The 13,557-nt window shown below is 46.5% G+C and overlaps 1 protein-coding gene and 1 long non-coding RNA gene across 6 annotated transcripts in view; one reads left to right on the plus strand and one right to left on the minus strand.

The window, feature by feature from the left end:
• The window catches only part of LOC142018255 (uncharacterized), a 42,670-nt gene extending 40,527 nt beyond the window's left edge, over window positions 1–2,143 (plus strand). For 4 of the 5 annotated variants that reach the window (XR_012646770.1, XR_012646771.1, XR_012646766.1 and 1 more), the window contains exons 5-6: window positions 593–1,245; window positions 1,546–2,143. This is a non-coding gene — a long non-coding RNA (uncharacterized LOC142018255). The remainder of the gene's footprint in view (window positions 1–592; window positions 1,246–1,545) is intronic. The other variant, XR_012646767.1, reaches the window with a different exon arrangement.
• The window catches only part of STAG1 (STAG1 cohesin complex component), a 331,084-nt gene that overhangs the window by 19,849 nt on the left and 297,678 nt on the right, over window positions 1–13,557 (minus strand). The window contains exons 26-29 of the mRNA XM_075003885.1: window positions 13,261–13,400; window positions 9,143–9,244; window positions 6,344–6,492; window positions 5,230–5,358 (exon numbers count right to left, since the gene is read on the minus strand). Of these exons, the coding sequence (XP_074859986.1) occupies window positions 5,230–5,358; window positions 6,344–6,492; window positions 9,143–9,244; window positions 13,261–13,400 (520 nt within the window). The remainder of the gene's footprint in view (window positions 1–5,229; window positions 5,359–6,343; window positions 6,493–9,142; window positions 9,245–13,260; window positions 13,401–13,557) is intronic.

Genomic DNA, 13,557 nt, shown 5'->3' on the forward strand with positions numbered 1-13,557 from the left:
ACGTACAGCACACAATATTTTAAAAAAACTAGAATACACAATCAACAAGACACACATTGAATGGATTAAAAGATGGCTAGCTGACTAGTCTCAAAATGTAACTGCAAATAGGAATGAATAACCACTAAGCATTTGTGTTCTAGCAAAGTTCTGCTAACTACTATTCAAGATTTTAATCAACAACCTGGAACAAAAGGTAAAACCACTATGGATATATTTTGCAGAAAAAAGGACTGGGGAAGTAGCAAACATCAAAGAACACAGATCACTGATCAGCTGTGATCTGGATCCCTTAAGTAAGCTATATTCAAGCATGCATTTTAATATGCTCAAATGGAAAGCCATACATAAGGAACAAAAAGAACATAGGACATACTTAAAGGATGGAGGACTTTTTGCTGGGAAGCAGAGACTCTGTAAAAAGACTTGTGGATCATGGGGTAATGAGCTGATCTTGAATCCCAGTGCTACTTTAAGCCCAAAAGTACTAATATGATCTTTGGATGTATAAACAGGGAAATATTTAGAGATTAAGGAAGTTATATTAAACTCTATTTGGCACTGGCTGACTGCTCTTGAAATTTGTGTCCAGTTACAGTGTCTACAAATTCACGAAGGATTTTCATAGAGGAGTCTTCAGAGAAGAGTCACAAGAAGGAGAGCTGCATCACCTCCTGGGCCTCTGGAAAGAGGAGGAAGTCCTCCACGAGACGGGGGGGAGCGGGAAGCGATGCAATGCCACAGCATTCGCCCGCCTAGCCCAGGGCATCCTCATGAGGGGCCACCCAGAGCGTACCGTAAAATAGGTACGCTCCAAGGTGAAGGAGCTGTGGCAGGGCTACACCCAGGCCAGGGACTAGGCCAGCTGCTCCGGGGCAGCCCCAGGCACCTGCCCCTACTTCTGGGAGCTCCGGGCATCCGGGGGCCCTGGGACAGCTCCCTGCTCCTGGACACATCAGCTGATGAGATGCAGTTGGAAGCAGAGGAGCAGCCTGGACTGGGGACCCAGGAGGACGAAGGCACCACGGAGTGGTCAAGCGAGGATGGGGACCTCACCATCTATATCCACTCCCGCTCGTCCAGCCAGGCGACCAGGAGCTGGGCATCCGCAGATGTCACCAAGGGACCCTCTGGTACATACACGGTCGGGTGCACACCTACTCCGTAGGGTGTGGGTGACGCACTGGCCAGCCAGCCACACACAGGACCAGTGATCCCGAGCTGCACACATGCCAGCCTGCCATGGTACGCAGCACCCCATGGTGGCCCACCAGCAATGCCCAGCACCCGCCCTCAGTGGATACTGACACGAGCCGCATGCAGGGCAGCAGCCATTTGGTGCTGGACAGCCCTCGGGGACTGTGCACTGCAGGTTTGAGAGGCCCACCTGTGAGAGAGGCCCCCGGATGCATCACCATTGGATGGGATGCCCAGCCCATGGGCGTGGGGGGTGGAGGCGGGGGCCTTGGGAGGAGGAGTGGCTTGCGGCCAGACCTCCCCCCAGCCACGGCACATTACTGACACACTGTCCCTCTATCCATACAGCTGCACTATCCATGAGCCTGGAGAACCCAGCGCTGTTGCTGGTCCCCGAGAGTCCCCCAGCGGACGTCGGAGGCAGCCAGGTACCAGCCCACACTGTGGGCCATTGGGGCCGCAGCCAGGGGGCCCACTGCTGGGCTGAGAAGGGGACAGCCAGCCACTGCCAGGCTGAGGTGGCTAAGCAGCACCAGTGGCTCGTGGAGGCCCAGCTGGCGTAGCGGAGGACTTCGTGGGAGAGACTGCTGCACACCCTAGAAGGCATTGGCCAGACACTCCAGAAGCACGCGACCAATGTCACCTGCCTCCTGGCCTCCCCGGCACCTCCCCTCACTGAGCCTGCTCCCATCACCCCTGCCAAGCCCCATTGCCAGCCTTACCTGCCGGTGGCTCCCCACACCCTACCCTCCCCACTGGGGACACTGCGCCCAGAGACGCAGTGGATCCAGGGGCCAACGGGGTGTGTGGACCACCACCCCAGCCCCAGAATGAGCCCCACTGCCCTCCTCCATGGCAGCTGCCCCCCACCCCCTCCAAGTTGAGAGCCCCCGCACCCCATATCATCCCAGCTTTACATAGTTTCACATACCATCCTTTTCTTGATAAATGTTTATTTCCTATACACCACCTTGTGCTGTGCTCATCGGGGAGGGATGGTGGGTGGCAGATGTGTGGGTGTGGTGCTGGTGGGGGAGGTGGTGGTGTGGTGGAAGCAGGGACAGCAAGTGGCGGATGCGCATGGGGGAGTGGGTGGGGTGACAGGCAGCCATCTGCAAAGGCCTGCCTGAGGGCCTCCCTAATGTGGTGGCTGTCCTGGGGCCTGGAGGATGTGGGTAGTGCCTGGCTGCCCATAGCCAGCGCCAGCCACATAGCCTCCCCTGGGGACATAAGCGTCCCCCTTTCCCTCCACAACACTGGGGAGTACGCAACAGGCACCCACCACCTGGGGCACGTTGAGGACCCTGACCTCCACCTGCGTGTGGAGACACCTCCAGCACCCCTTAAAGTGCCCGAAGGCCTGCTCCATGACGTTGCGTGTGAAGTTGAGGCACTGGTTGAATGCCTCCCAGGTGGGGTGGAGGTGTCCCGTTTACAGCCGCATGAGCCATGGCTGGAGGGTGTACGCCACATCTGCCACCATGCAGAGTGGCATGGTGATGTCCCCCAACACTAGGATCTCCCGCTGGGGGACAAAAGTGCTGGCCCCCATGTGCCAGCAGAGCCCAGAATTCCGGAAGACCTGGGCATTGTGGGTGCAGCCAGCCCAACCCACATAGATGTCTGTGAACTGGCCCCAGTATCCACCAGGGCCTGGAGCATCACTGAATGATAGCCCTTCCTCTTGACATACTGGCCGGTGCTGTGTGGCAGGGTGTAGATGGGGATGTGGATGCCATCCAAAGCGCTGAAGCAGTTTGGGAAGCCCAGGTCCTGGAATCCCCCAACAGTGATATCTGGATTCCCCAGGCGGATGATGACCTGCATGGGGGAGAGGGGGACATGTGCTCTAGTGCAGGTGTGGCGGGCCATCCACCCCACCCCCAGCCGCATCCTGCCCTCTCCCCCTCTGCCCCAGCCTGCCCCTGCCTATCCTGCTCCCAGCAGCCTGGGGTTCCCCTCGCCCCAGCCCCTCCACCCATCCGTGGGGGCCATGTGACCCAGCCCTGCCGTACCTCCTCCATCAGTACAGCCCCGATGGTGGACTTGCCCACCCGAACGGTTGTCCCACGGAGCAGTAGGAGTCCAGGGCAGCCAGTTTCCAGATGGTGATCGCAACCCATTTCTCCAAGGTGAGAGCAGGCCACATGCAGGTCTCCTGGTGCCAGACTGCAGGCGCAAGCCAGTGACAGATCTGGAAGGTCTGCCTTGACATGCTGAAGTTCTGCTGCCACCTTTCGTCTTCCCACTCCCCCAGCACCTGGTGCTCCCAAGAGCTGGTGCTGCTGGAGTGGGTCCAGAGGAACTGGAACATCCGTGAGGAACCTGGTGGTGCCCTGCATGGCACGGGCCCTGCGGGGGACGCCCAGCCACCTGAGTAGATTGGGTGCAGTTGCAGTGACACTGCAGAGGACTGACAGCAGGGTCTCCAGGATGAGTGTGTCCCCATGAAGGAGCTGCTGCTGTGCCTCCATCCTAGAGTACAAGTGGGTTCTTCTGGGCTGCAGACAGCTGGGCAACACTCAGCTCGTGCAGGGTGGAGGATGGAGGGAGGAGCCCTATAAGGGAGCGGCTGGCTGTGGCCCCAGAAGGGCTTGTTGGTTATGGGATCCCATCTGCGGTGTTTCCTGCCTCCGTTCTTTCAAAGGAGAGCTTGGAGCCGTGTAGACGCTCCCATTAGAAAGACCATGGCAGCCCTTCAAAAGGGAAGATTGACCTGTCAATCCACTATTGGCAGACGGTCACTCCCTTTTGACGGCTGTTATTTCAACTGCCAAATGTCAATTTTCACCCTTTCGAAAGGGTGCTCACGTGCAGACACAGCTTAACAGTCCGCAATAAATACACAATCTTAATTTTACAAGTACTTCTGATTCTCCTATTACAAGCTTGTTAAAACTTCTTATCAAATTTTTCAAGTGCAATACAATACAAATTCTTTGTGGGACAGCAGCATCTTTGGGATCACAGCTTATGACAGGGCAGAACAGCGGTTGTGGGCCACTGACCAGCCTTCACTAAGTGATGAGCAACAGGGACTCAACTATACAACTACCCAGCACTGGGCTACTCAGAAGGACTGAACTGCCAGACCCTGCCCCAAGGCACCCCTATTCTGGAGGTATGTCATGACACATTTTAACTGTATTTACATACACAGCTGTTCTCCACTATATGAAATAAACAGTATAGTTCAGCTTCTGACATGGCAATGATACACTGTTTTACAAGTACAATATCTGATAAATTTATCTCCTGTAAATAAAAGTATTTTTATAAATAGAAAAAAAAATCACTCCTGCCTAATTTTGTGCCCCTTAAAGCATGGAATGCATTTTGGGGTAATATCTGACTCCCCCTCTTTCCTGACTACATTCACCCTGTGACTAAATCTTAACGTTTCTTTTTCCATAACATCTCACTCTTCCTATCTGTCTTGATACTTGATGGCTTGTTTTCATTCTATCAACCTACTGCTTTGACTAATGAAACACACACCCTCCTGTCTTCTTGATCCCAGCGTGTCCTGCTTATGAACTTTACAAAATGCTGCCACTAAATTAATCGTTCTTAGCGATCACTCATATCACATCAACCCTCTCTCTGAATCATTTCATAAGTTCCTCCATATTCAGTGCCATGAATATCCAGTTCAGCCTTCTTGTTCTAGTCTTCACGGTCACCATCTGCCTTAGGGAGACCTACATCAATGATTTGGCAGCAACTGCGCTGGAATTTTGCAGACTGCTGTGGAGTCTAAAGCTGGGACACAGAAATTTACATCTAAGTGTAAGGTGCACAAGTACTTTTGTGGATCTCTGCCTAAAGCACTAATGCTGCACACACATGTATGCTTCAGTTTAAGTTCAAACATTGGCTTGAGTGGATGACATATATTCACACACACAAATATTTGCAAGACCAGGCCCTTTAACTGCAAATACCTTAAACCACACAGTTGATCCACCCACTACAAGGATGAAAAATACAGTTTAGCAAAGCTTATGAACAAGGCAACAGAGCATCACTTACACAGTCTTTTTGTCCTGCCGCAAAAGTTTAGAAGAAAATTCACTGAGCACTTCAAGGAAAGCAAGGTTAGGAGGTGGATAGTCTTGTCCTTTTTGATTCTGATATTTGAAGGCAAATTCTATGCCATCTCTGTAGCAAAGAAAGATGTAAAATATTTACAGCTGTGACAATTTGCTGCACTGCTATAAGCTAGTTTTTAGTACTAGTGCCACAAAGACAAAATACATGCTTTGGACCTCATCAGCTACAGTCTGTCCATCAATGTTGCACTCCTCCCAGAATTATTCTAAACACTATGAACTTCCAAGAAGCTTCAAACAATCACCATATTTAAAAATCAACCTGCCATAAAAATGTGGGAAATCAGACATAGAATTTACCTCTTCACATGCAATTAAAATACTACGTGGTACAGGATTAGCAGTGTGACCCTGCAGCTCTAGAAAAACTTCTATATCAAAGTGCGATTCCCCTCTTCCCAGTGAGTGAAAGCATTTGCTTAAAGTCCTGACCGATTCTGAGAGAGTGTGAACTTTAAAACTATCCCATTTTTATGCGTGGAAAAGTTAACTGAGCTCATTTCAAGAGGTAATTTAGATGTATCAGTTTTTTCTCTCCCTCCAAACCACATAGGCAATATAGCTGTGGCTGTTACTGGTCCCAGGATATTAGCGAAACCAAGTGGGTGAAGTAGTATCTTTTACTGGACTAACACAAATTGGGCAGTAGACAGTATTACCTCACCTTCCTCATATCTCTGAGCCATAAAGTTAGATAGAAGAAATGGTTCATGTTTTCAAATTAAGTATTAAAAACATTTCTAAAAGTTATTTTTTTTAAAAATAAAATATCTGGTGTATGATGAACCCATGACGACGCGGCATAAAGACTTTATGAGCACCTGTTTGGTACAGTCTGCATAAATCACATATGGCATTGCGATACACGTGCAACATGGCTATCACAGTCTCATTATGCATCCATGAAATCATTTAGCCCCTCCATAGTCAATGCAAATATACGTGTAGTATATTTACAGACACATACACCTTTTCAGAACGATACACCGAGGCAAATTCTACTTCAAATGAAAACAGTATTTCACGTCACTTACTTGTGCAGTGTGGCCACAGCCTCTCTTGTTTTGATCTGATCCAGCCCAAAGGTGAGGGCAAACCTCCGGGCCAATTCCTTAATTCCACTGACATGGGCAGATGTCCTGTCCAGGTTGGGACCTTGTTCCTGAACTAGCTCATTAAACAGCTAAAGAAAGAAGTGAAGTGTTAAAGTCCATGAGATAGGATATAATTTTCTAAAGAAAGACTTTTTTCCTTTAACAAATGGGAGCCTTTTGGTTGACTTCAATGGGCTTTGGATCAAGCCTTGTGTTAGCAGTGCCTGAAAGAGGAATCACCCTGGATAGCTATGGCTTTTAGTGTAAATTTCTCCCCCATGTTATTTCTGACTAAATAGACTGAATAACTGATAAAAAAGAAACAATCCTGGTATTTAAATGGAGGCATTTCCAGTTGCGTTCTACAGGGATCAGTTCTAGACCTGATGTTTTCAGCATTTTGATCCATAATCTGCACGTAAATTTTAGACACTGCAATGAAATTTGTGGATGACACAAAAATTGATTAAGTGGTAATAATGAGGAGGAGAGAGCAGACATACATAGTGATCTGGGGTCACCTAGTAAACTGGCCCATTCAAACAAGATACATGGGAGGATGCTGGTGAGACCATTACTGGTGGTCTTAAATTGAAAAAGGATGTTGAGAAATGAGAGAAGGTGCAGAAAAGAACCACAAAACTGATTTGAGGGCTGAAGAAAATGCTTTACATTAAGGCTGTGTCTACATTAGAGTGTTTTGTCAACAGAAGGGGCCATCTGCTGACATAACTCAGGGAGCATCGACACACAAAGCGTTCTGTTGACAGTCTCAAGAGAACTCTGCATTTGTCTCAACAGTGTTATCCCTCTAAAATTTGAGGAATAACGCTCTGTCAACAGAGTTCGGTCAACAGAAGCGCAGTGCAGATGCTTGTGTCAACAGAGAGGGTCCTCCACAGTGTTGGCCAGCTGGGGCCAGGAGGTGCTCTGTCCACCACAATGAGGGCTCTTTGGGCTGGTCCTCCAGCTGCCCTTAAAGGCCCAAGGATCCAGGAAGCTCCACTCCAGGAAGTAGACAGCGTGGAAGCATCCCAGCCTCCATACTATCCACAGCCACACCCCAGCTCCAGAGAGCAGTAGCTGGAATGATGGCCCAGGTACCCAGGGCCTGCCAGAGACCCCACCCCACGGGGTCACAGTGCCAACCCTGGGCCAAGAAGAAGTATTTGCCTTCCTGGTCTGGGACAGAAACAAAAGACCTGCTCGCCCTGTGGGGCAACGAGGCTGTGTTGCTAGACACTGCAGCTGGGTGGCACAACACACCAGCCTATGCTCACATTGCTGAAGCGCTGATGGAGCGCATCCACTCTGCCTGCGCTATATGAAGACCCAGAATGCAAGGCCTCATGTTCCTTCTACAAGTGATCACTTACGTGCAGTAAACATTTTGTTGGATAACCCTCCTGTGTCCCTCGTCAGTGGTGGAGGGAGTGAGGGCTGGGTGCATGTGTAGGGCCATGGTGGGAAGGGGGCAGGTCTTGGGGCCTGGGAACCCATGAGGGGATGGCATGAGGAGGGTCATGGGGGCCATGGGCGAAGCTCTCTTGGAGGGCCTCCTGTATTCACACTCCGTCATGGTGGGCCTGGCAGTTGGATGCTGCGCACCCAGCTACTCATACACGGGGGTGGGATCGGACAGCCAGCCCTGGAGGAAGGCCTTGTTTTTGTTCTCCACTATATTGTGGAACATACAGCATGTGCCCACCACCTGTGGGATGTTCTGCACCCCCATGTCCAGCCACATGAGCAAACATCTGATCGACCCTTCAAACGTCTGAAGGCCCACTCTATTGTCAGTTGAGCCTGGTTGAAGCAGGCACTGAATAGCTCCTGGGAGGCATCCAGGTGGCTGGTGTATGGCCATAGGCGCCAGGGAAGGAGGAGGTATTCTGTGTCCGCCACAACACAGCGCGTTTCAATGGTGTCCCTCACGGACATCTCCCTTTGGAGCACATAGCTGTCCTCTGCCATCTTCCAGCAACATTTTGAGTTCCTAAAAACCCATGCGTCATGTGCCCTACCTGACCAGCCGATGTACACATCATTGAAATGTCCCCTGCGTGACTGAGTGATAACTCTTGCGGCTCACGAACCAGCCCGCACTGTGGTCCAGGGCATGGATGGGAATATGCGTGCCATTGGACATATAAGCAGGGAAGTGAGTCTGAGTGTGAAGGTGATGATATTTTTGTGCATTGGCAGTGGTGAGAATGTGACCAGTTCTGGTACTCTCACTTTAAATACTGGACAATTGGTAAGGATGAAAGAAAAGCCACATAAATGATATGAGGACTGGAAAACACATGTTTCAACACTTGGATAGTTAAGGAACTGAGGCAAAATTTTGAAAAGCAGGAGTTGAAAGTTAGGGTCCTAAGTCCATGTTTAGAAGACATGATGGAGCAAATCCTGCTCCTTATCTGAAAGGAAAAAAGACTATCCCTAACACTATCATTACCCAGTGTGGGAGTTGATGGGGAACACCTCAGCAACTAGACTAGCCTTCATGGTCCCTCATCCCTCCTTGTCCTCCTCACAAAAACTTTGTCCTACTGACTAAAACTGGGGTAGAGAAGAGATTAATAATGGCAAAAAAAATGGCATGTGCCCAAACTGAGGAATGAGACTGGCTTTTGACTGGGAGCATAGCACACTAGAGAAAACCATGCATAGGCTTTTTTTTGTTTTGTTTTTTTTAAATGAGGGATAATACTAGCATAAAAATAATGTTCTTACCTGCTGCAAACTGAGAATCAACGTCTTTGCACATTGGATTTTATCAATTTGCCTCGTTTTACTCAATGTTTCCTTAATGATATCACCATAGTCATTGTAGTACTGGCAAAAAAGGGGAAACACAAAATTTTAAAGGCAGACTTTTTTATTTTGCATAACTTTCTGAACTAACTCTAGGCACCTGAAGACCTTAAACCCTTACAGAAAGGCTTACAGTATCTTTATCCATTGGATCTCACGGGGATTTGTATCACCCTCACAGTTAGCAGGCAGGAGAGCTTAGCACCACTCTCTCTGAAAGGCTTTGATCCTGGGCCCCACGTGTGGCAGCAATACCCCAGAGCACTTAAGGCAGCCTCCCTTGGCCACTTCCTCCCACTTGTTCTCCCAGTCCAAGGTGTGGTCACAACCTCCCAAACAATCTAGATACAGGATAGAGAAAAAGATTTCTTAATCCTTAAACTCAAGAGGTATTCCCTTTTCCTATCCTAAGACAGCTACTGCCACTTGAGAACCTCCTTTTCCTGCAAACAATTCTTGTGTTATCACTTAAGGAGCTCTCAAGATAAGGCTATCCTGCCCCACTATCCCACCATTCCTTTCTTTGCTGTCTGGCTCTCTTTTAAACTCCTCCTCCAGCTGCAGGAGGCTCTGAATCTGCAATGGGATGAGGCCACTTGGGTCACAAAGTACTGCCTCACTCCTATGCCAGTGTAATGTTTATAGACCCCACCATCAGGCCACTGTTGGCTTCCTTCTTTGCTCCCAAAGCTCCAAAGCCCAGCCTCAGAGCATCACATCCATGAGAAGGGCTTGGAGGTAGACTCAATCTAGAATAAGACCAAAGGGCTGACTCAGGAAGACTACCTGAGCTCCAGCACCCCCATTCTTCCATTTTCTCAAGAACTCTCTTTTCTTACAGGGGAAGAAAGAGGGGAGAGGGTTTTTCTTGTGTTTGCTCCAAGATACCTGTGGACATCTGCTGGAGCAGGGAAAAGAATGACAGTACACACATAGGTGGCAGGTATAAGAGGCAAAAGAGAGGCAATGCCTTCTTTGTGTCTTAGTGATCAGCCTCTCCCCTCTGCCTATCCCTATTCTGACAGTTCCCCAGAAGTGCATCTGTTAACTTAAAAGCAAAAGCCTTCCAGATTGACAGAACTATTAGAATAACAGTGAACCTGTGAAAGACTCATGAAGTAGAAATTACAACCACTTAACATGCATGTGCCAACCCTAAATTTAAGGACAAAACCAGTTGTGTATTACTATGTCTACAGGATCTTACTGTAAAATTTGCTTTAAAAATGAAATCAGTTTGTGGCTGAACCTTATAAAAATCACGTCTAAAAAATCCTTGCATAGATATTTAGATGCACAATCTGAGTATTCAGCTTAGCCTTACGTGCTTTGACCTTCAGACACCAGTTTTTAAATAAATTCTTCAAAAGTCCACCCTTATATAAAATACAGATTTTAACTTTAATTACTATAGTACAAAAATTTGCTTCCAAAGTCTTCCTGCCTTTTCTATCCATCCCTACTCTTGTTTCACCTCCCCTGTTAAAGAGAACCCTTAAACAGTTTCCTCCCTCCTGTGACCTCATATCCAGATGGGTTTCTATTTGGTATTGCTCAGCCATATCTCCACTGGCACTGCCAATGCTATTGTGGCTACAGTGTTATTTAATACTCATGTCAGCTTGACTAGAGAGCTGATTTGAGTATATGTATATGAGCAGGGGAATTACTCCTCTTGCTTGCATTGTAGATGTAGTCTTAAATAAATGTACATGAACAGTCTTCTTGAGGTCACACCTGCCAAAAAAGGCCAACAAAACAAATCTGCAAGGCTTTGAGAAGATATGCAGAATCACTTGTTACGCAAACTCAAATACTGTGAACTGAGAGAACTAACAGAAGAGTTTCAGAGGCAGTATGGACAGGGAACACGAGAGGCTTTCATTCAAGGTTAATGTCTATGTGAAATTTCAAGATGTTCAGCAATGGAACAGTGGTGGTAACTACTATAATGGATGAGCCATGTTTTCTTTCCTGTCTAAAGACTAATGGAACTTCCTGTGCAAAAAATGCCAGCTGGATGCTGTGCTGGAGCTAAAAATCGTTGGAGTGAAAATCAGAGATGCCGATGAGTTCCTAGACAGCCACATTTGGCAAACATCAGTATTCTACTTTTAAGAAAGAAGGAGCTGATCACTAAGGAGTTAGAGAGAAAGGAAATCAGAGAGGATCGCATGTAGTTCATAAACACCAGAGACAACAGGTCATGGCAACATTCTTTGAGGCTGGACACAGATGAGGATAAGCATGTTGTGGCCACTACAGAAGACCAGGAGGAATTCCACACAGCAAGAAAATTATAATTGATATTAAGTCCTCAATACGAGAACTGTGGGAAATACCTTTCAAGATCCATTTGGCCCAAAGTGTATCAGTTGAATACACCTGTAGATGATAGGTCAGCCTGACTTGTAAGAAAAGTAAGACTGCCCACAACAGAGTTCTGCACTGCCCAAGGAAGAGAGATGTTCTGAGCTGGGGACTCACAGCTCAAGAATTGAAAGACTATTCTGCATAGGACAAGTGGTTAGCAGGACAATATGGCGTCTTCTGAGACTGAACAGATTTCTGAAGTTGACAGGTGAGAATTTGCTGGTGATAGTTCTTAACTGCACTGCCTCGTGGGATATCTCACAGATAAACTGATGGCTTCTGGGACTCTGGAAGTGTGATGAAGAAGGAGAAGAAAAATGTCCATTCAATCTTCTCTGAGATTCATCCTATTCCATGACTGAAGAAAAACAAAAGGTTGTGAGAGAACACCAGTGGATACGGTAAGTGGAATAAGGTAGGGAGTCTGGTTTTACGGAACAATGGTCTGCTTTCTATGAGGGAGAGAGCGCTCAATAATTTGAATAGCCTCCACCTCAGTAGATGGAAAACCAGTCAACCCAGGAACAGGTAAGCTAAAGTAGTCACATGGGTGTTAAACTAATAATAAAAGGGAGGGTAATTATTTAATTGACTAAGAGCCTGGGTAACAAACATGAGCCACTGGAATTGCTCATATTTTAGCATAAATTCAACTTAATCAATATCACAGAAATCTGCTGGGAAGAGCTACATGATTGGAATATTAAAATCACTGGTTATATTTTAATTAGGAAGGACTAAGTGGTTCCTTACTCACCCATCTATAATGTGTGGACCAAAAAGTCACATCATTATTAGTGAGTTTAGTCTCACTGGTGTATTTCGGGGATCTTGTGCTACCAGTATCAAAACTTTGTTGGAATTTGATAGATGAGATAGATGACTATTTCTTGTTTTAAAAAAGGGTTGCAGCTAACATAAAAGAATTCTCTACTAGAGTTAGTCTTGATAGATAAAAAAGAACTAACCACAAAACTGAACATTAATGGTAGTCTGAGTAACTTAAATATAGTGATTTGATTATATTTTAATGTGGAAACAGAAAAAAGTGCAGATCAGTAATATCTGTACTGGGTACTTTCAAAGAGCCAGTTTCACAAAGCCAAAAACAATTATGAGCCAAATCAATTGGGAGGAAGAATTTAACCAGAAAAATGTGAATCACAATGGAGAAAGGTTTTGGAAAACTTCACTAAATATGCCCACAAATTTGCAATGCTGTATGAAGGAATGCCATATCCGTTAAAAAAAATCAATGTGATTTAGAGGGGAAGTGAAGGACGCTGCAATAAACCTGTTCTGTTTAGTTGGATGAAGAGAATGGTAAGGGATGACTTGATGACACTCAGTGACTACCCACATGGGAAATAAATCATAATGCCTCTTCAATGTAGAAGAGAAAGATCTAACACAATCCAATGGCTGGCTGGTGAAAATAGAAAAATTTAGACCGGAAATGAAGTGTAAAACAATGAAGGTAATTAACTACTGGAAAAATTTATCAATTACAGTCAAACTGGAGATAGCAATCAAGAATATGCAATACAAAAGAAAACAGCACTGGCAGAGTTAGAAAACAGTTAGAAAACAGTATTTTAAGATATTTCTTGATACAATTTCTGTGCTCATTTATGAGGAGGAAAGTTAAAAATTTAGAATCATACCTTCATATAGTGTTTGAAGATATCTGCTGCTGCATGCATATCTACAATATCATAGATAATAAGTTTACTAAAAGCTGCCAGCAGGTTCCTTCTTTTATGTAAAGCCTCTATTTTGTTAGCTTCATCCTCTTCATCTCCCTCTAAATACAGTAAAGAAAATATTTATTAACATCTACTGTTTTCTAAGGCAACACAAAACCCAACTGTTTTTGCTTAAGAAAATCAACAGTTTTTGTAGAAAAAAACTTGCCAAAATACATCTAATGTACTTCAGGAGCACCGAAAACCAAAGAAGGG

This window comes from Carettochelys insculpta, chromosome 10 (assembly GCF_033958435.1).
Source record: "Carettochelys insculpta isolate YL-2023 chromosome 10, ASM3395843v1, whole genome shotgun sequence".
In the NCBI taxonomy this organism is placed as follows: Eukaryota; Metazoa; Chordata; order Testudines; family Carettochelyidae; genus Carettochelys; species Carettochelys insculpta.